This window comes from Bos mutus, chromosome 2 (assembly GCF_027580195.1).
Source record: "Bos mutus isolate GX-2022 chromosome 2, NWIPB_WYAK_1.1, whole genome shotgun sequence".
Lineage (NCBI taxonomy): Eukaryota > Metazoa > Chordata > Mammalia > Artiodactyla > Bovidae > Bos > Bos mutus.
This window is the reverse complement of record NC_091618.1, coordinates 76,320,327-76,341,129: the sequence shown is the minus strand read 5'-3', so window position 1 is coordinate 76,341,129 and position 20,803 is coordinate 76,320,327. Positions and strand designations below refer to the sequence as shown.

At 37.8% G+C, this 20,803-nt stretch overlaps 1 protein-coding gene across 1 annotated transcript in view; it reads right to left on the bottom strand.

Moving 5' to 3' along the window:
• Positions 1-20,803, bottom strand: part of THSD7B (thrombospondin type 1 domain containing 7B) — a 926,619-nt gene that overhangs the window by 8,447 nt on the left and 897,369 nt on the right. Inside the window, exons 21-26 of the mRNA XM_070380583.1 lie at positions 14,802-14,961; positions 13,530-13,703; positions 13,335-13,430; positions 10,517-10,599; positions 6,999-7,191; positions 3,555-3,642 (exon numbers count right to left, since the gene is read on the bottom strand). Of these exons, the coding sequence (XP_070236684.1) occupies positions 3,555-3,642; positions 6,999-7,191; positions 10,517-10,599; positions 13,335-13,430; positions 13,530-13,703; positions 14,802-14,961 (794 nt within the window). The remainder of the gene's footprint in view (positions 1-3,554; positions 3,643-6,998; positions 7,192-10,516; positions 10,600-13,334; positions 13,431-13,529; positions 13,704-14,801; positions 14,962-20,803) is intronic.

Below are 20,803 nucleotides of genomic sequence, written 5' to 3'. Positions count from 1 at the left end.
ATAGATATACTATACACATAAGTATCTATATAATTTGGTCACTAAACAGTAGGGGATGATTCCCTTGATCTTTTACATTAAAAATTCTCTAGAAAATTATGTTTGTCACCACAATTCAGTGAGGTACCTATAATCAATCCCCAGAGCCTAGGAAGGGCTACAGTAAGTATTGTTGAAGGAATGGATTAAGGGTAACATACTTTTAAGCTGAAAGAAAGGGAGAAGTGTAAAAGGGCAGAATTTATGAATGTTAAATTTTAATTTTTAATCTTTTGGATATTCAAGGAAGAAGGAACCATAGAATCTGGAATTGGGGATGTGACTGTGAAGTAGAATACATCTCAGCTTTCACAGACTAATAGACTAGCTGATTATCTTACACTATACTGGGCCCTTGCTTTGAGAGCAGTTTCTCATCTATCAAGCCTTTATGTTCTTTGTTTCAATTTGAGATCTTTTCCTCATTTTTTCTAGTGGTGAATGCTTCCTATCACTCTCAAGCTCACATAAGGTTTTCCACTTCACATTTGTTCATTAAGACAGGATCTAGACAATACAAAATTAATTCAAACATAACTGGTCAAATCATTTGATTTTAAGGTAAATAACTGAAGGTGTTACTTTTTTATTGCAACACTGAGGAAGTATTAGCTGGATAGCAATCCAACTTCTAGAAATTCAATCTCAATCACTATAGGTGGCAGAAAGAATTAAAGTCACTTGATTTTCTTTACTAACTTTCACTGACCGAGAGCAAAGACTTAAAAACCTGTGTAACCTTGGAAGTATGAGCTAAAATACAAAGACTGGATTTGAATTGAGATTAAAAACTTGGGCAAAAATTGTCAAGGAAACAGTTTGAGACAGATGATGAATATAAATATCTCGATTTAGAGAAAAAAGCAAAGTAACACTTTGATCTTATGAAAATTAAAAAAAAAAACCTTTGAAAAATTTCAGGAAGCTAATAAAATATTCTCAACACACTTAAAAATATTCAAAGGTATTTACTTCTGTCTGGTTTTAAGATCAGCTCATCAAATAAGATATATACAATAAAGTAATCACCATTTTGTGAGAATAATATACTTAAGGAACTAGTTGCTTACAAAACAGGGTTCCTGGAATGGACAATCAAATTTTCTTTTATGGTTGGTCACTGTAGATAAACACCTGACTCTACTATCTAAAATATACTCATAGGTTTTTTGAACCAACTGGTCAATTTAACATACTTGGTAAAAATAGGTCAGTTTGAGAAGAAAATTTAAGAACTAGAATTTTCTCAGCCTTGCCTGCTATTAGTTACCTGGGGCTCTTTTAATTACTCCTGCATGTGGTCAAGTTGTCTGGATGCTTAAATCAGAATTCCTGGAGCTAGAGATAGCAGAAAGGAAAATTTAAAAAAAGTACCTTGTAAAATCTCACTCCCCTAAATAAAATACTGAGGAATAAACCTGACCAAAAAGGTGAAATAAACCCACAAACCTATGGTCAATTCATCTTTGACAAAGGAGGCAAGAATGTACAATGAAAAAAAAAGTCTGCTCAGCCAGGGGTGCTGGGACAGCTGGACATATGCATGTAAATCAATGAAGTTAGAACACCATAGACAAAAATAAACTCAAGATGGTTTAAAGACTTAAACATTAAGACATTATATTATAAAACTCCTAGAAGAGAGCATAGGCAAAACATTCTCTGACATAACGCGTACCAATATTTTCTTAGGTCAGTCTCCCAAGGCAATAGAAATAAAAACAAAGATAAACAAATTGGGCCTAATCAAACTTACAAGCCTTTTGCATAGTACAGGAAACCATAAACAAAATGAAAAGACAACCTACAAGTGAGAGAATATATTTTCAAATCATGTGACTGACAAGGGCTTGATTTCCAAAATGTACAAACAACACATACAACTCAACAAGAAAACAACCCAATTAAAAAAAAAAAAGGGCAGAAGACTTAAGTAGCCACTTCTCCAAAGACATACAGATGGCCAATAGGCACATGAAAAGGTGCTCAACATCACTATTTATTAGAAAAGTGCAAATCAAAACCACAATGAGATACCACGTCACACCAGTCAGAATGGCCATCATTAAATAGTCTACAGATAATAGATGGTGGAGAGAGCATGGGGAAAAAGAAACCCTCCTATATTGTTAGTGGGAATTTATTGAATAAGTTGGTGAAGCCACTGTGTGAAACAGCATGGAAGTCCCTCAGAAAACTAAAATAGAAATATCAAATGATCCAGCAATCCCAATTCTGGCCATACATCCATACGTGAAGTTGCTTAGTCGTGTCCGACTCTTTGTGACCCCATGGACTGCAGCCTACCAGGCTCCTCTGTCCATGGGATTTTCCAGGCAATAGTACTGGAGTGGATTGCCATTTCCTTCTCCAAGGGATCTTCCCAACCCAGGGATCGAACCTGGGTCTCCTGCATCATAGACAGACGCTTTACCGTCTGAACCACAACCTTAGAAAAAATATATGCACCCCTATATTCATAGCACCACTATTCACAATTGCCAAGACATGGAAAAAATCTGTATGTCCATTGACAAATGAATGGATAAAGAAAATTCTTTTACAAATATGCGATGGAATAGTACTCAGCCATAAAAAAGAATGGAATAATGCCATTTGCAGGAACATGGATGGACCTAGACATTAACACAGTAAGTGAAGTAAGTCAGAGAAAGACAAAAATGTCCTATGATATCACTACATGTGAACTCTACAGTATATAAATGAAACTGTCTATGAAACAGAAACAGACTCACGGAGATATAGAACAGATGTGTGGTTGCCAAGTGGGAGGGTGGTAGTAGTTGTAAGTTTTTATACCTAGAATGGATAAACAACAAGGTCCTACTATATACAGCACAGAGAACTATTTTCTATATCCTGTCCCCATAATGGAAAATGAAAAAGAATGTGTGTGTATACATATGTGCCTGCTGAGCTGCTTCAGTCGTGTCCGACTCTTTGCAACGCTATGCTCTATAGCCTGCCAGGCTTCTCCATCCATGGGATTCTCCAGGCAAGAATACTGGAATGGATTGTCATTTCCTTCTCCAGGGTGTGTGTATGTATTTGTGTGTGTGTGTATGTGTGTATAAACTGAATCACTTTGTCTAACAGCAGAAATTAAAACAACATTGTAAATCAACTACACTTAAAAAAAAAAAAAAAAAAAACCTCTGTGATTAAGTCCTGGTACTAAGAGGTACCAGGAAATTCCAGTGTGTTAAAATGGTACTGATCTAAATCAAAATTGTAAAATGGGAAAGCCCTGATTAATGATTTGCCTCGTATACCTGTGATATTATATGAAAGCCAAATACAAAAATGTTATTTCAAATGAGGACAATAAAGATAATACTCTCCCACTTAAACTATTTAGCAATTCTAATGTTGGTGATTATTTGTGAGTTTAAGGGTCCTGTTTTAATGACCAGATTTCAACATAAGTTTTCTTTTAGTATAATATGCCACCAATGAAAATATAGAGTATAAACTTTTTACTAGTTAGTACTTACCAAACAAGGTAGGAAGTAAATACTAGGAAAATCATGATAAGAAAACCACCACCTGAAACTCCATAAACCCAAATTTTCACTCGGCCATCTGTTTAAAATAAAAAATAACAGGCTTAGCATACAAAAGCTTTTATTTCTCATTTATTTAGTGTATTATTTATTTCTCATCTGAATTCTGAGATTTGCATAAGTCAGAAGCATATGTGAAAATACTCACATGTGACAGCTATCAAATGTCCAAAAAATAAGTGAAAATATTAAATATAGGTTATCAATTTTTTCACAATGCCAAGACCAGTGCTACTAATCAGTACTTCATAAAATCTAACAACTTGTAGGATATTTTGAATTTATTTTCATTTATATATACTTCTAATACAAAAGTATTACAAAGCATATCCACATGTAGAAGTATATATTATTTTGGATTTAATATCTGTAAGAGGTTAAAAAAAAAAGAACCAAATAGTCTGATCTATTTTGTGATTTTAACTATATGACACACACCTTATGTATGGTGTGTGTATGTATAAATTTGAGTTGTTTCTGGAAAACACATGGTTTTTGTTATGTTTTACATGAGCACACAGTTAACTAAACTTAGAATTGCACTGATAATAGCAATTCCTTAGCTTCCCAAAAGGAATTATGCTCCTTTCTGAAAGATGTACACACCAAGGTTCATTATACTACATTGACTGTAATTAACTGTAGGTCCAGAAAAACACATGTCAGAATCTTATTCTAAGACCTTCATGGGATAAAAAACAATCTATTGTAAACATTTGTTTGAAAGAAAATCACTATTACTTTCAATTATATTGTGACTATCTATCACAGTTTTGGCTTACAAGACACTTTCAAGCCTCAATCAGGTTTTAGAATGAGTTTTCAACATAGTAATGGCCCTTTTTATGGTCATAAAACTTTTAACAAAGCTTTGATTTTGATCTCTTTGAAACACTAATGATGTGATCCCCTATTCTGAATTTTTTACATTGGCAATTAAAAAAAGTCTTCCCTGAGTGACAATGTACTTTTCATCTTATTACCCCTAAACCTCATAAAGCTGAAGTATTGTAAGATCCAGTGCTTTTAAATCCCTATTGCAGAGGTATGTGATCTGGGTGACCTTTAAATCATGTTACTTAAAGAAGAATTAACATAGCTGTTTATATGAAGCTAATGTTGTATAGCACAGAGGGCTTAGCTCGGTTCTCTGTAATGACCTGGGTAGATGTGATGAGGAGGGAAGTCCAAGAAAGAGGGGATATATTTGTGCATGTGACTGATTCACTTCATTGTACAGCAGAAACTAACATAACATTGTAAAGCATTTATACTACAATAAAAAATAATTTTAAAAAAAGATATGTAGTGGAAAATTAGTCTTCCTGCCAATCTCTGAGCTCCCTACCCAGGTGCCACTGTTACCAATTTATGAACCATCTCATAGTTTTCTCTGCAAATGCAAGCGAGTATATACACAACATACATGCACTTTTTCAAAAAGACACAAATTGTCCTTATCATTCATTTTGGTACTACTTTTCCACCTAACAATACATAATAAAAATATTTCCATACTAGTTCATAAAGGCAGGTCCATCTCATCCTTTTTAATACCCCTAAGAGACATTACACAGTTGAATCATATTTTTGTTTGTTATTCTGTTTGTAGACATTTATGTTATTTCCATTCATTTGCTATATAATAAGCAATCATATAATATCATTTAAATTCTTCTCTCAGTATATGTGTGTATATTTGTATGATTAATTTGTAGGAGGAAAATTTTAGGTCAAAATGTATGATAGGTTTTGCCTAATTGCCTTCCTGAGAGTTTGCTCAAATTTTTAACCCCATTATGAGAACCTAATGAAAGTTATAAACTTTCTCACAGACTAAATATATATTTTACATATATGTTTATATACATACATACCTATACAAGTGTATATATGAGTATACATATATGTGTCTGTGTTTATGCATGTATGTGTACACACATGTATAGTCACATACATGGTATTGATGCTTCAGTTAGATCTCCAGTTTAAGGACTTCATTTGTGGATTTGAAAACTCATTTTCTTGGAACCTCATCTTAATTCTCTCTCTGAAATAGGGTCTAGAAGCAGTGAGTGAGACTGGCTGCATTTCATAGCATGCTTCCCTCAATTTTAAGTCTGTTTCTCTAGCTAAACATCACAGATGAATATGATTTTTAATATCTATGGCACGCCCAGACGTACTATGGAACCAAAAGTTAAGATATTGTGGTCATCCTTATAAGCTAGTCATAGAATGTCTTGTTTCTTCCACTAGATCTAGGGTCCTTTGTGCCTGGGCTCTAGTTTTGCTTCATTTGAGCATGTCATCAGGGCACTTTGGTATGACCAAGGCTTAGGATCTGGGCCGAAAGTTCCCAAGGTATATTTTGTCTGAGCTTCATGTGTGTCTTCCTTCTCAAGGTTCCTTCCATCAGTCACGCTATCTCCCTGTCATTCACAGCACTTTGTTTTCTGGAAGAGGTATGTACATTAGGCACAGAGAATTTTGCTTTCATATTTTTGTCCAGTTCTTAAAGAAGAAAGTAGAGGCCAGTGCTGTGTAAGGATCTTATTGGCTTGCCTTTCATACCTTTCTGTCACTTACTGGTGCTGTGACCTTGGTCAAATTATTTTGCATTGCCAGTTTCAGAATCATAATCTCTAAAGTGGGGATAACAACATCTCATTATATGTTGCAAGAATACAATGAGGTGAGTCATGCAATACAACCAGCATGGAATCATAGGGTATAGAGAAATTATCTAATACTGTTCATTCTTATCCTTAATCTCCACTAAGTTTTGAGTCCTATAGGCCTGACACTGTGCTAATACTCACAAAAATTCTTCAGGACAGATGCCTAGATTGATTCATAGATGAGGAAACAGTTCCAGACAGGTAAAGAAATTACATGCAATTACAAAGGAAGTACCTCTGATCCTTGATACCCATAGGTCTCTTGGCCTCTGAAACTGATGCTGTTTTACTATATCACTAGTGTTTCTCAAACCAGATAGGGTACCTGGAATTTCCCTACGTAACTCCATGTTCTTGATAATCTATTGCTTTTCTCATTTTTCAATTATATATAAAACTTCACAATTTTTATTATAAAGTCTTTGGCAAAGATAATTTACAATTCAAACATTTTCAAAGATTAATATTTGTTTCCTTAACTCAGACTGGGGTTGGGGTTGACAGACTTATTCTCAACCACCCGTGAGAACGTTTTACACTACATGGCACTCAAATGTGAGGAACCTTGAATAAGACCATATTGCCTTTTCTGTCCCTTCTTCCCTCCATGCTTTCCATCATGAGCAGTGGTCACAATATGAACCCTAATCCCCCAAGAGAAAATTTACATTTCTTACTCATAACTGATATGTACCTGGATCAAGGGGTTGGAGAGACCAACCTTTAAAAATATCATGTATTTTTGAATTCACAGGTCTGTTTTTCCCAGCAAGGTTTTTCACATCAGCTTTTTTATCCTCTGAGCCCGGTACCTTCATGCAGTAATCCAGGAGACCATTTGATCTCATGATCTCTGTATAGCCTTTCTCACAACCACAGACTCCACCCTACAGCATGAAAAATACATCTCTGGTTACACAGTGAGTCGTACAGATGAAAAAATAACACCTTAATTGTTGGAACTGCTCGATAGTTGCATGATATGTCATGGCAATTTAGGGTTTTTCAGCACCAGACTTGTCAAAGCAATGAAAATTCAATAAATAGTTCATCTTTCTGATTTCCAAAGCCAACACTTCAATAAATTATCAGTTCTTTCTAGTGACTGATCATTCTTACATCTTCCAAATTGAAATCATAATTTTTTGTCAATAGAGAATATGAACTACATCCTTTTCTCTCTTACAGAGGTGTTTAAAGCTTTAATTAAAAATTTACTTTGGTTCTTCCCCCAACTATCTCAGATTCCTGCCTGCTTACTCCAATCTGTCCTTAACATTGAGAAGCAAAGCAACAGAAATTATGTGCATCTCTTCTCTGAGTTTTGTGCTCTTTGAGGTCTCTTTCTGCCTCTATCATCTTCTATCATTGATCATAAACTAGAATGAACTGGCTCTCCACTCGTAGGCTTAGTTCCGCACTCAGAGGAGACAGTCCAAGGCTGTGAAGGGGGGAAAAAAAAACTTCACCAAAGGCACATGTCCACGAGAGGGAGGAAAGACAGAGAGAGAGATATCTTAAAGTAACCTGAGTGTCACACCACATCATCACATTCCTAGTTGGCATCATGACAATGGGTCTTTCATATTTGTCTGTGGATTCCTGGTAATTTTCATGCACAATAAGCCTTTCAAAGAAACTGATAATGATACAGTGTAATGGGCAAAGATTTTCTATCTGTCTCTGGAAGTGAAACTGAAATAACTGCTCTTCCTTCCTCCAGGAAACATAAAGCCAATAGAGGAGAATAGAAAATAAGCATGAGATTATGAATCTCTATGACTTTGCTATTAGGATTCCTTACATAAAACTATGTCTGGTATTTTCTCAACATACCTTAGCCTTAAATGGTAACTCATATCAATCTTTATGCATCAGTCATGTTTACTTACTGGTTCCAAATAGGGGAAGGAGTATGTCAAGGCTGTATATTGTCACCTGCTTATTTAACTTATATGCAGAGTACATCATGAGAAATGTTGGGCTAGATGAAGCACAAGCTGGAATCAAGATTGCCCAGAGAAATATCAATAACCTCAGATATGCAGATGATACTACCCTTATGTCAGAAAGTGAAGAGGAACTAAAGAGCCTCTTGATGAAGGTGAAAGAGGAGAGTGAAAAAGTTGGCTTAAAACTCAATATTCAGAAAACTAAGATCATGGCATCTGGTCCCATCACTTCATGGGAAATAGATGGGGAAACAGAGGAAACTGACAGACTTTATTTTTTTGGGCTCCAAAATCACGGCAGATGGTGACTGTGGGCATGAAATTAAAAGACTCTTACTCCTTGGAAGAAAAGTTATGACCAGCCTAGACAGCGTATTAAAAAGCAGAGACATGACTTTGCCAACAAAAGTCTATCTAGTCAAAGCTATGGTTCTTCCAGTGGTCATGTATGGATATGACAGTTGGACCATAAAGAAAGCTGAGCACCGAATAATTGATACTTTGATCTGTGGTGTTGGAGAAGACTCTTGAGAGTCCCTTGGACTGCAAGGAGATCTAACCAGTTCGTCCTAAAGGAAATCAGTCCTGAATATTCATTGGAAGGACTGATGCTGAAGCTGAAACTCCAATACTTTGGTCACCTGATGTGAAGAACTGACTCATTTGAAAAGACCCTGATGTTGGGAAAGATTGAAGGCAGGAGAAGGGGATGACAGAGGATGAGATGGTTGGATGGCATCACCGACTCAATGGACATGAGTTTGAGTAAACTCTGGGAGTTGGTAATGGACAGGGAGGCCTGGCATGCTACAGTCCATGGGGTCACAGAGTTGGACATGACTGAGTGACTGAACTGAACTGATTTACTTAGTCATCAGTTGTTGACTGAACACATGATATTGAGGAGCAACAGATACTAAAACTAAAAAGTAGAAGTTAAAAAAACATAATTAATAAATGCCTAAAGTTTAGGAAGAGAGTATATAATGACAGTTATCATTATAAATATTTCCAGTGGTTTTACTTTAAGACATTACTCAATGTTCAATGGGGAGAAACTAATGAAGAAAATTGGTACAAGCTCAGATATGAAAGCTATCATTTGAAGATGTGTCTCTAGTCTGAGTGAAAAGCTGTAACCAGTTATATAGGCCAAAGGTTCAAGGGAAAAGGTATTTTATATTTATTACAGAGGGTATCCAGAGAGTTGGTGGGAAGCCACAACTTCTATTTCACAAACATCATTAGCCCATGAAGTCGTTGCTGATCTCTTTTCCTTCTTTTTTCCACTGGAAACTTAATCCCTAGCTTTCCTGTATCAAAGAATTAACCTAATTCTACTTGAAGTAGAAGGTCCATGAAATAGAATGGAGCATTTGAATCATTTTAACCAAATCATTTTTGGAAAGAACACAGTATAAGAAGAAACTTATTTCTTTGAGAGACAGGGCACACCTTTCTTCTTTATACACTGTACACTGTGAGTACCACTGATTAGAATACATGGTACATTTTGCATTAAATCCTGAGCAGTAATGGGTGGGAATTAAAGAAGGAAAAGGAGAAAAATTTCTGCTTTAAAAAATGTATATATCAGACTCCTTTTCTTCCTAGTGTTGTCAGTTTCTCTCCCCAGAATGTAAGCTGCATGAGGGCAGGAAGTTTGTTTCCTGCTGTGTCCTCAGCACCTTGGACAGTTCCCTGTGTGTCAGCCATTCAGTAAACTTTTATTGGTGACTGAATAAATAAATGGGTGTTATGGGGCAAAAAAAAAAAAAAAAAGTGTATATATATATATACACACCCATAATTATTACCCATAACCATACTATCAACTTATTTAAAATCAACTAAAAATTTATACACACTAATCACAGTGTAATCAAATTTAGTACCTAATGTTTAACAAACATGAACATATCCTTTTAAAGATTTTGCAAAATAGTTTAGGTATATGAAATGGAGGAAATAAAATCAACTGAGAACACATTGATAATCAGAGGAGAAATAGAGCTAACAGAGATTAGATATCTGAAAGAGAGGTTAGCTATAGATGGATTTAGAGGTAAAAAAGACTGCTTTCTTGAACACATGGCCATGCAAAGAAATTCTTAATAGCTGTGATTACTTCTGCAAATGCCTCTAGGTGGTATCGTGGGCCCATGGAATTGCTGCTTGGGCTACAGGAGACTGGAAAACATCAGACAACATACATATAACACAATTAAATTACCTGTCCAAGCCTCAGCACCTGACTCACCTGTGTGCAGTAGGAGAAAGGTTTTCTGCAAGCTGGGTTACACTGCCGAATAGCAGCAGGGCGTGCCTGAGGGGAGCAGCCTCCTACAAAGGAAATCCCGCCATCATTTACAGATTTTTCTAGGATAAATATTCACTTCTTTTCCTCTCTGGCACTGGCTACCTTGTAACAGTATTATTTTTATTTTGTTGATTATTCTAGGAAGGGCTGTTTGAGATGGGAGGCTCTGCTAACAGAAGTTGTTTACAGTTGAGATTTTATACCTGCGTGTTGGCCAGGTGATTCTATCATATGGCTTCACTTGAGGGCAAAGCCTGTGAGTGTCAGGATCAGCAAAAGAATTGATGAAATCTCAATTGAAGTTCAGGAGCAGAAAATATATACGCTCAAAGATCTGTCTATATAGTTTTTTTCCAGCTCCCAAACTAGGCACTAGACCAATTCCCAACAACCAAACACTAAAAGAATGCCACTAGCCCATTCATGAGACCATGATATTAAACAATTTGGTAACATTTTAAACGTATTTCAGCCAGAATACACACATATACACACACATGCAGAGTCACATACAGATTGCCACACATATTTTTAAGAGCAAATGTATATACTCCAGCAGGGATAATCATACATCTGACACTAGTACTTGCAAGTCCTTATTAAAATAGCTTTCAGTAACTAGATGGAATAATATCTCTGTAATCTAAAACTCATTTATATATTAGTCATGCCTTCCTGGATTCAAGGTACCAGCAAAGAAGTTGACATATTATTCAAGGGCACCATTGAAGCTACATTTATATACCACTGGCTGCATTTATAGGTTCTAGTTTCTGCATTATTATAATTGTCAACCAATTATATAGTATATAATCATAACACAGCCAATTATGATTTTGTAACTAGAGAAAGTTTTGTGCTTAAGGCTGTGTAGGGAATGTGGCATCTACATTTTTCTGAAAAATGAAACAGCTAAAATCTGTTACTTGAAAAATAATTTCCACAAGAAAAAAAACACCAGGCTCCAGAATGAGCAGGTAGGTGTGAAACTGATCATGTGTTAGTGGCAGTAACCACACAGCCTTGTCACTGCCAACAGAGTTTGGAGGTGGTGTTTTTTCCTCCTTAAACCAGGGATCTCCACCATGCAGTGTGTATACTCCATGGGGAGAGGAGCACCTGGGAGCCAGGAAAAACATGTTAGAATTTGTATATTTTAGCCAACATTTTAAATTTTAACAGTGAAATTAAGCTGTGATGATACTTGGCAGGTGACACTGGTAACCTGAACTCATTCATCAGGTGGCCCTGGGATGCACACTGGGCGCGAGGTGCTCCACGCATCTGATAGTGGAGCCCTCACCGGTTGGTTAACTCCCAGCATGCTGCAGCAAGTGATGCTTTCTGTGTTCCTGGTTAGGCAGATGTACCGTATATTTAGTTTTAATAATAACTTACACAATGGGCAAGTCACTTAAAATAAATGGTTGTATGGAAAAACTATGGACTTAAAGGGACAACCAATAATGAAAAAAACAAGTAAACTAGAAAAAGGTGAAGCAGACGATCTTTCTCCGATAGAAAACTCGAGATTCTTCTATTCTGATGAGCTCTTAGTCAGCCGTAGCGCTAAGTAAAAAGAATGACAATTTGATTTTCTTTCATAAGAAGGCATCGAAACAAACCCATTTAAAATGATTGAGAAGACCATTTGTACAATCTAATTGCATTCACTGCCCTGAATGAGGAACCCTTCCTTCAATATATATTCAGATATTAAATAATAATCAAGGCTACCACATTGTTAAAAAATGAAGCTTTCAGTACATGAACATAAGCATCTATAATTTACAGGAAAATGTTTTTAATCATTAATATATTTTAGCTTTATTATATCTTTATCAACTCTTTTAATTTCAATTTATGTATATGTTTCATAACATGATACATTAGCACAGTAGTGTGGGATTTTAGGATATTTTGAGGTCTGTTCTCAAATACCTTTTACTGAAAAGGTACATCTTTTAAAATTTTAGAGACCACTGTTTTAAATCAACATCTGTGTCTTTCCGTTTTTGTCTTAGATCATGATATTCAAGGAAATTTTATTATGTATCAACTGATGCTGAAGCTGAAACTCCAACACTTTGGCCACCTGATGTGAAGAACTGACTCCTTGGAAAAGACCCTGATGCTGGGAAAGATTGAAGGTGGGAGGAGAAGGGGACGACAGGGGATGAGATAGATGGATTGCATCACCGACTCTGGACATGAGTTTGAGTAAACTCTGGGAGTTGGTGATGGACAGGGAAGCCTGGAGTGCTGCAGTCCATGGGGTCACAAAGAGTTGGACACAAATGAGTGACTGAACTGAACTACTTCTTTAAGTTGTCTGATATACTGTGTGTGTGTATGCTCAGTCAGTCAGTTATATCTACTCTTTGTGACTCCACTGTAGCCCACTAGGCTCCTCTGTCCATGGAACTCTCCAGGCAAGAATACTGGAATAGTTTGCCATTTCCTTATCTAGGGGATCTTCCCGACTCAGGGATTGAACCCCTGTCTCCTATGGCTCCTGCACTGGCAGGAGAATTCTTTATAATTGTGCCACCTGGGTAGCCTGTCTGAGATATTATGGGACTTCATATAGAACTGTTTGCTTTCTAAGATGCAAAGATCTATGGCAACTTGCCATGAAGCTCATCTAAGTCCACTCCCCAGTCTTCCCTTGCTTATAATTTTTAAGCTAATTCTTCTCACCAACAGCAACACTCAGAGATCTTTCCGAAGTGCCCACATGAATCTTAGGCAGGAATACCTGTGACGTTAATGCCATCTGAACGTTGGCACCACACAGTTCGTTCATTATTGTTCCAAAGACTTGCTTTCCACGTGTAGTGATAACATTTACCTCCTGCAAGTAAATACGATAACAGCGGTTCTATTATGCCTCAATCAAAGCAGAATAAGCATTGATCAATCAAGGCTGAGAGTTGAAAAGTGCTCTTGGTACCTGTACAAGGGCGTGTTTCTAGAACCTGCTGGGGGCAGCTGTCTTGGTTCTCAAAAGACTGAATTATAAATGTCCTTGACCTAGATTGGCGACCCAGAGTCTCAAAGCTTCTTCCATCAATGCAGGTCAGCTCACATGTGCTCCACTCTGACCATTCTGTTAAATGGCAGTCTCCTGGAGGATCATGCAGCACAGAGCAGAGGAAACAGTGTGAAAACTGGCCCCTGACCCCATTTACACACACAGGGTTCACAGCCGGATTTGTGTGGTGCCACAGTGTCCACGTGCATTCCAGAAACTACAAACTCTATGCTGACAAATTTTCTAATTAGAAAGCACTAGGAGTGAGGAAGTAATTTATGGTTTAATCTAGTTGAATGAAAAGCGCCAAGCACTATACTGCCATTATTTTGCTTCAAATCATGGCAGTTTTATCTAGAGAACACTAGTGTCTACTAGTGACGATAAAAATTTTAAAAGGATGTGTAAAGATTACAGCAACTCAGTTTTTAAAGAGCATCATAACATCATAAAATGGATGTTCATAGAAATTATATAAAGGAAAGAAGTAGAGTAGCTTTAAACTTAAAGAATGTTTCATTTAACAATCCAAACACACACAATTTGTGTGTGTGTGTGTGTGTATATGAATGTATGTATACACACATATATGTCACATGCCATATTATAAGACCACATAAGGATATATTTAGCCACCTTAAGCTCCTGCCATACAAGGTTAAGTTGTGTTATTAGGATTAAAATAAACTCATAAATCTTATGTAACTAAGAATAACCTTCACAATTACATAGGACTTGCTTGTTTAACAGAGTGCTTTCACGAACTTTTACCCTTACTTGTCGTCACCATGTCATCAGCCAGGGTTCATTACTCATGGATTCAGTCAACGTTTTTTTAATGCTGGCAATGTGCTTGGTGTGGTCAGGTATTATTAACACATTTTCTAGATGGAGCAACCACTGCTCAAAGCGACAAGAGTATATGTCCCAGGCAAAATGCCAGTGACGTGATAGTGACCAGATTTTAACTTAGCTCTTACACTTCCAAGTCCAGTGCGTCCCCCCGACTCACCCAGCCAGCCTACTTTGCCTCTATAGAAGCTGTTAGGTATATTCCAAAGTGATAACCAATGACACATGGATTAAAGTTAGTTACAAACTTCAACTTGGATGAGAGAGAACTCCAAAAAACAGAAAAATAAATAAAAAGGTCACCATGGAAGGCATTCCCAATCATTTAAAATTGCCTACCTGGGCAAGGCACTGAACACGGCTGTTTCAAGATGCTGTCTTGAAAGGGCATCTCTCTACACAGTGCATCATCTACACGTACAGTCCAGGGAGATACTGAACCATTGTGGACCACACAGGAGAGGCTGCGGGTCTGGACTCCTTCCCCACAGTCTCCACCCTGTCAGAGGAAAGGATGCTGTCAGCATTACCCAAATCAGGAACATCTCAAAGTTTTAGCTCCCGCCACCTCTTGGGAAAAAGAAACCAAAAAACAAAAAAAACACAGTTGCATATTTCTTTAGCTTCCTCCTGTTGAGAGTTATCTTTCAGTTGTTGACAATAAGGCATCCCTGAGCAATTCTCTTAGAGCTGACAGAGCAATTGAAGCAGAAATGCAAATTTATGCCTTGAAATTTATGCACTCAGAATATGACGATTCATTCTGGAACTCAGCCAGGATTGACTGAAAAAGAAAAACAATACCTAATTTGTCTAGGTGTATGTGATAAAGTGGCCTAATCCATAATCACTCCCCAAAAGAGCATGTACAACCACAGGGTGTACATTTCTCTTTTGCTTTGCTTGTTTTTCTTTTGTAGGGAATTCAGTACTTTTTCATGTGGATTAGATTGGGGTTTCCAGTAAAACGCTGATTTTCTCGGAATGCCTCTGTGCTGAATATTATTCTTTGAAGACATTTTATACAAATCCCACTCAGATTTTTCTGGCCAATTAGAAAAAAAATTTGCAGTTTCTCACAGAAACAGAAGCTTTGTGGTTTATCTAGCTCGACCATCTGCCTGATGAAAGACTTCCTACTCTAACATTTTTAGCAGATACTCACAAGGTGAGTATTATCTCTTCAGTTTAGTCAGGTGCTCATATTTCAAAAAGAAGTCCATTGGATATTTGGATAACTGAAGAGGGTAGTTTTGTGGGTTTTTTTTTTTTTTTAATCCCAGGGGTGCAAGAGTGAGGCTGAGAGAGCCATCGTGGGTACAGAGGAAAAGCAAATACGAGGTAGTGTGTTGTCAACTGGCCTCAACTTCATAGTAAACACAGCTGGTTTCTTGGTCAGTCACAACATTGTTTAGACAGGCCACATGGATCATCTAAGATGTGGTGGCAGGAAAAAGGCAGAGGCATTTATATGCCACCTCCTCCATGGATCCAGTTCTCATTGATCAACTTTCATCCCAGGGAGTATTAACTCCCCTATACTTCCGAGGTATGTTACTCAGCTCCCACTAAGCCAGGAAATAGGTGGAAGACCAAGAGTTTTTATGATTACCTCTGGTATAGATGGAGAGAGAGAGAAAGAACATTTGTATAGACTCTGTCGCTGCACACAAGGATGCTACATGCTACAACCCATTATTAGGTGATAACTGGACAACTGGGCTCTGCATTGGGAAACTGAGTTTCGCCTCCTCCTTATTTCTCCCTCCCACCACAGGACTCAGAAACTACATTGCTAGAACTTGGAGCTTCTGCGGCTCTGGCAGCAGCAGGATTGAAGAGGGACATGGTGGGCAGCTAAAGCAGTCATGACAGTGCTCCTGGGTGTGGAGCAGATGACTCAGAGGCTGATGGGCCTGCTGAGCACCAGCCAGGTCAAGGCACAGTGACAGCAGCTGCTAAGTATCAGGGGCAGGTTGTGGATGGGCTGCCAGATATGCAGGATGGTACAGAGGCTGCTGAGAAAAATTCTTTCAGATTCAATGTTACACTGGCAAAAAAAAAGAAAAGGTGCAACTTGGAGGAGGTCTAAGTTACCGCAACTTAGAGACTGAATCATCTGAGCAGACGCACAAACTGGGACCATCACATCCTTTTCCATACATGTTTTAACAAGAATTGTGCTTTGTTTATCTAAGATGGCAATCCCCACACTTGCTATCTCAGTATCTCATAACCATTCTAACCATTGTGAAATGGTTAAAAAAATGTGCCCTAGTTATGAACCCAAGTGCACTTTTTTTTTTTTTGAGAAAGGGAAGTTCAAAATCAATTCACAATATATTTATCCAAACCAAATGTTCTAGTAAATATTTATACCCCAAAGTTGAAAATAACTAGCATAAGTTAAATTTGGGTTTGGGGGAGGGTTCTTTCTGTAACTTTTGGCCATTGCATGGCCAAATTGCCTAAGGTATATGTTTCACTGTAGAGTGTCAGAGTTCATGAACTTGGAGTCTGAAGATACTGCAGCATGTCTGAAGTTTGAAGTTACTGCTCTCTAGAACCTCAGGTAACTGGAGATGCAATTGACTAGAGCTTTGTTTGACATTCCAGGAGATTCAGTGTGCAGAAATGAAGGGAAACTAGTCAATATCAGGGAGCACTTTCAAAACCAAAACAAACAATAATATGTTTCTAGTATGTATCCATGTTCCACCTTAATCTCTTATAACCTTTGACAACAACAGCCACGGTATGAGGAGAAATCAGCAGCAGAATGATAATTTCATTCATAAAGCAAGCATTCATCCAGTCTCACTCATAAGACTTTACACACCAGGACTTGAAAACAGAGCCAGGCTTCTTAGAACAAGATGGTCAATAGTCAGGATTCTGTCACTAAGTCTCTGCTGTCCAGATCATTAATGGACTTCCTGTCTACTCTGGATCAGCATCACCAGATGTGGATCAGCAGGTTGTGCTAATGTTCAAAATCAGAGTTTTTATCGACCCTATAATAACAACCTCAATTTATTGAGCTCTAAATTTAGGTACTAAGGTCAGCACTACATATGACTTGTCTGCTGCTGCTGCTAAGTTGCTTCAGTAGTGTCCGACTCTATGCGACCCCATAAACGGCAGCCCACCAGGCTTCCCCGTCCCTGGGATTCTCCAGGCAAGCACACTGGAGTGGGTTGCCATTTCCTTCTCCAATGCATGGAAGTGAAGTCGCTCAGTCGTGTCCAACTCTTAGCGACTCCATGGTCTGTAGCCCACCAGGCTCCTCCATCCATGGGATTTTCTGGGCAAGAGTACTAGAGTGGGGTGCCATTGCCTTCTCTGTATGACTTGTCTAATCGCTACCAAAACCCCCAGCAAAACAGGTACTACTGCTCCTCCTGTGATATACATAAGTCAACAGAGTTTGGAGAGTTTGAAAACCTGGCAAAAAGTGCAGAGTGAGGAACTGGAAAAAAATCTTGACCAAAATTAGGCCTGCAAAGATGCTAATAATAGGGAGAAGCATGCAAGTTTGGGAAATTAAGAGGCATATGGAAACTCTCTGCTCAGTTTTTTGGTATATTTAAAACTACTTAAAAAAAATACAGTCTAGAGATTTCCCTGATAGTCCAGGGGTTAAGACACTGCTTTTCAATGCAGGGGGGCACAAGTTCAATCCTTGGTCAGGGAACTAAGGCCCCACATGCCACAGGGTGCAGCCAAAAATTAAAACAAAAAAAAAAAAAATTAAAAACACTCAATTACCTTTAAATAAATAAAAATAAAAGTCTACTGATATATATTTAAATAATAATACAAAATATGTGTGTGAGTCTATAAATATACACAAATGTAAAATGGTGAATCTAGTGAAGAGTAGGCAATGGCACCCCACTCCAGTGTTCTTGCTTGGAGAATCCCATGGACGGAGGAGCCTGGTGGGCTGCTGTCTATGGGGTTGAACAGAGTCTGACCCGATTCAGCGATTTCACTTTCACTTTTCACTTTCATGCATTGGAGAAGGAAATGGAAACTCACTCCAGTATTCTTGCCTGGAGAATCCCAGGGATGGGGGAGCCTGGTGGGCTGCCATTTATGGGGTTGCAAAGAGTCGGACACGACTGATGCAACTTAGCAGCAGCAGCAGCAGTGAAGAGTAGAGGGTATCACTTCATGTTATTCCACTTTCAAAATGAGAAGCTCTGAGAAATACTAAGGAATAGATGAAGAAGTCTACAAAATAATATTTAAGAATATATAAAATAAAATCTAAAAAAATTAGACCTGAGAGACTCCAGAGTCTGAGCTCTGAAACAGATTTTGCAACATATGTGTGGATACGTGTTATCAGCTAAGAAACTTGGAAGGAGTTAGGAAACCCTGAAAAAAAATGAAGCCTGAGGATAAACACTTTCGTTTGCAAGTCTCTTTCCACAGACGATGGTGACAGAATTGGCCTATCCACCATGCCCTGGGTAAGCTCCTCTGTTTGGGGTTTGATCCACTTGATGGCAATCAGCCACTTCAAGATCACAACCACCACCTCAAGGGAAAAAGTCTGCAACCCACACTGGGCAGGGCAGGATATTACCGAACTAGAAGCTGAAGGACAGCTGTGAGGGAGGTGCACTTGCTTTGTATGTGGAGATTCATGTGTATCTTGATCAGTAATTCCCCAAACTCAGCTTACATAGATGAGTAAGAAAAGGGGACTCATTGAAAATGTCTTGTGTTATATATCTCACAAAGCATTCAAAATCAGGCTTCAGGAAGAACAGGAATGCAGTTCAAACTCAGCAAAAATTCAAATATCATCCAGATTCTCTTTTTCTTTTGCCTCTGAGTTACTGACTTTATCTATTATATAAGAGGGAATATGTGACAGCGACAAGTTTTTGAATATAATATCTTTGAACAGCTTTAATTCCATTCCAAATTCTTGGTGAAGAATGCTGTTGGTCTCCTGCAGATAAGGTGCCCACGCAGGAATAATTAATACAGACACGTTTTCTGAGAGCTTTGCCTGGATTCAGGCTAACTCCAGTTTCCTCCTGACTGGAAATGTCAGTGAATGGAATGACCTCATCTAGAAATCTAAGGCACCTTTGAAATCTCTGGATACACCTGCTCTCATGGTCTCCAGGGCCCCTGGGTCTGGGTATCTCCATCAGATGCCACAACCCCTTCTCCCAACCTCCACAAGTACTGCTATAATGTTCACAACCCACCACTCTGGCCTCTATGGTTCCAGATAAAGTTCAGTATGTGACAGCAAAATCTCAAACATTACATTTGACATTTCCCCTGCACGTTCCTATGAGACAAACTGGCAGATTTGTCTATTAAAAAAAAAAAAAAGCTCTGGATACCCAGGAAGATAAAAGGAAAAGTATTGGGTTGGTCAAAAAGTTTACCTGGGATTTTCTGTAACATCTTGCAGAAAAACCCAGATGAACTTTTTGGCCATCTGAATACAAAAGAACAAGTGAGGTATAGTAGCAGCTGTATGGCTGGTGAGACACAGAGTGTGGAGTTTGTCCCCCATCCTTCCCTTCTTCTTCCTGTCTTTTCTCTTTCTTCTCCTGCAATGGGTTCCTAAATTCTTTGAATTTGTTTTCTTTACTCTCTCAACAACTATCAGGAGAAATCTTCCTTCCATTTCTTATTTGTGATTCTAAGCAGTACTGAAAAAACTGTTGAAGGTTTAGGAAAGAGACAAAGTATTCATATTTAAAGTCATTAGATTACTATTGAATTAATTAGCATGGTACCTTATTTTCTGTAACAAGCAGACTGAACAAATGTACCACACATTTTATTCCTCTGGGACTTATTACAATACATGGGCATTTAACTTCTGCAAGATAATGATGCTGCACAACAATGTCATCCTGACAGGAACACTATGAGAATACTCTGCAGATATCTTAATGCATAATCAAATTTATTGTTACCTAATTAAATCTGCCTTGGAATACGAACTGAAGGATGAACTAGTAAAACAAGAAAATAGAGAAAAATCAATGTGCTTTTTTCTTACACAAGAAACCAGAGAGAAAATGCCATAGCGCATCATTGCTGACCCAGCAAAAGCTCTGGGTATATGATATATTATGATGTTACTAGGCATTTGTATTTCAGGTCAATAAAAAGCAATCATTGAGGAAAATGTAGTAACCTTGGTTTGTGTAATAATGTTAAAATATATCTTTCATACACTTTTGGATTTCTGCCCACATGCAAGATTTTGTCTAAGCCTAAAAGTGCTTTTTTAGGAAATACAGTCTACGACAAGTTGTGCATTTCTATAGCATCAGGGTTTTGCCTAATTGCATAAT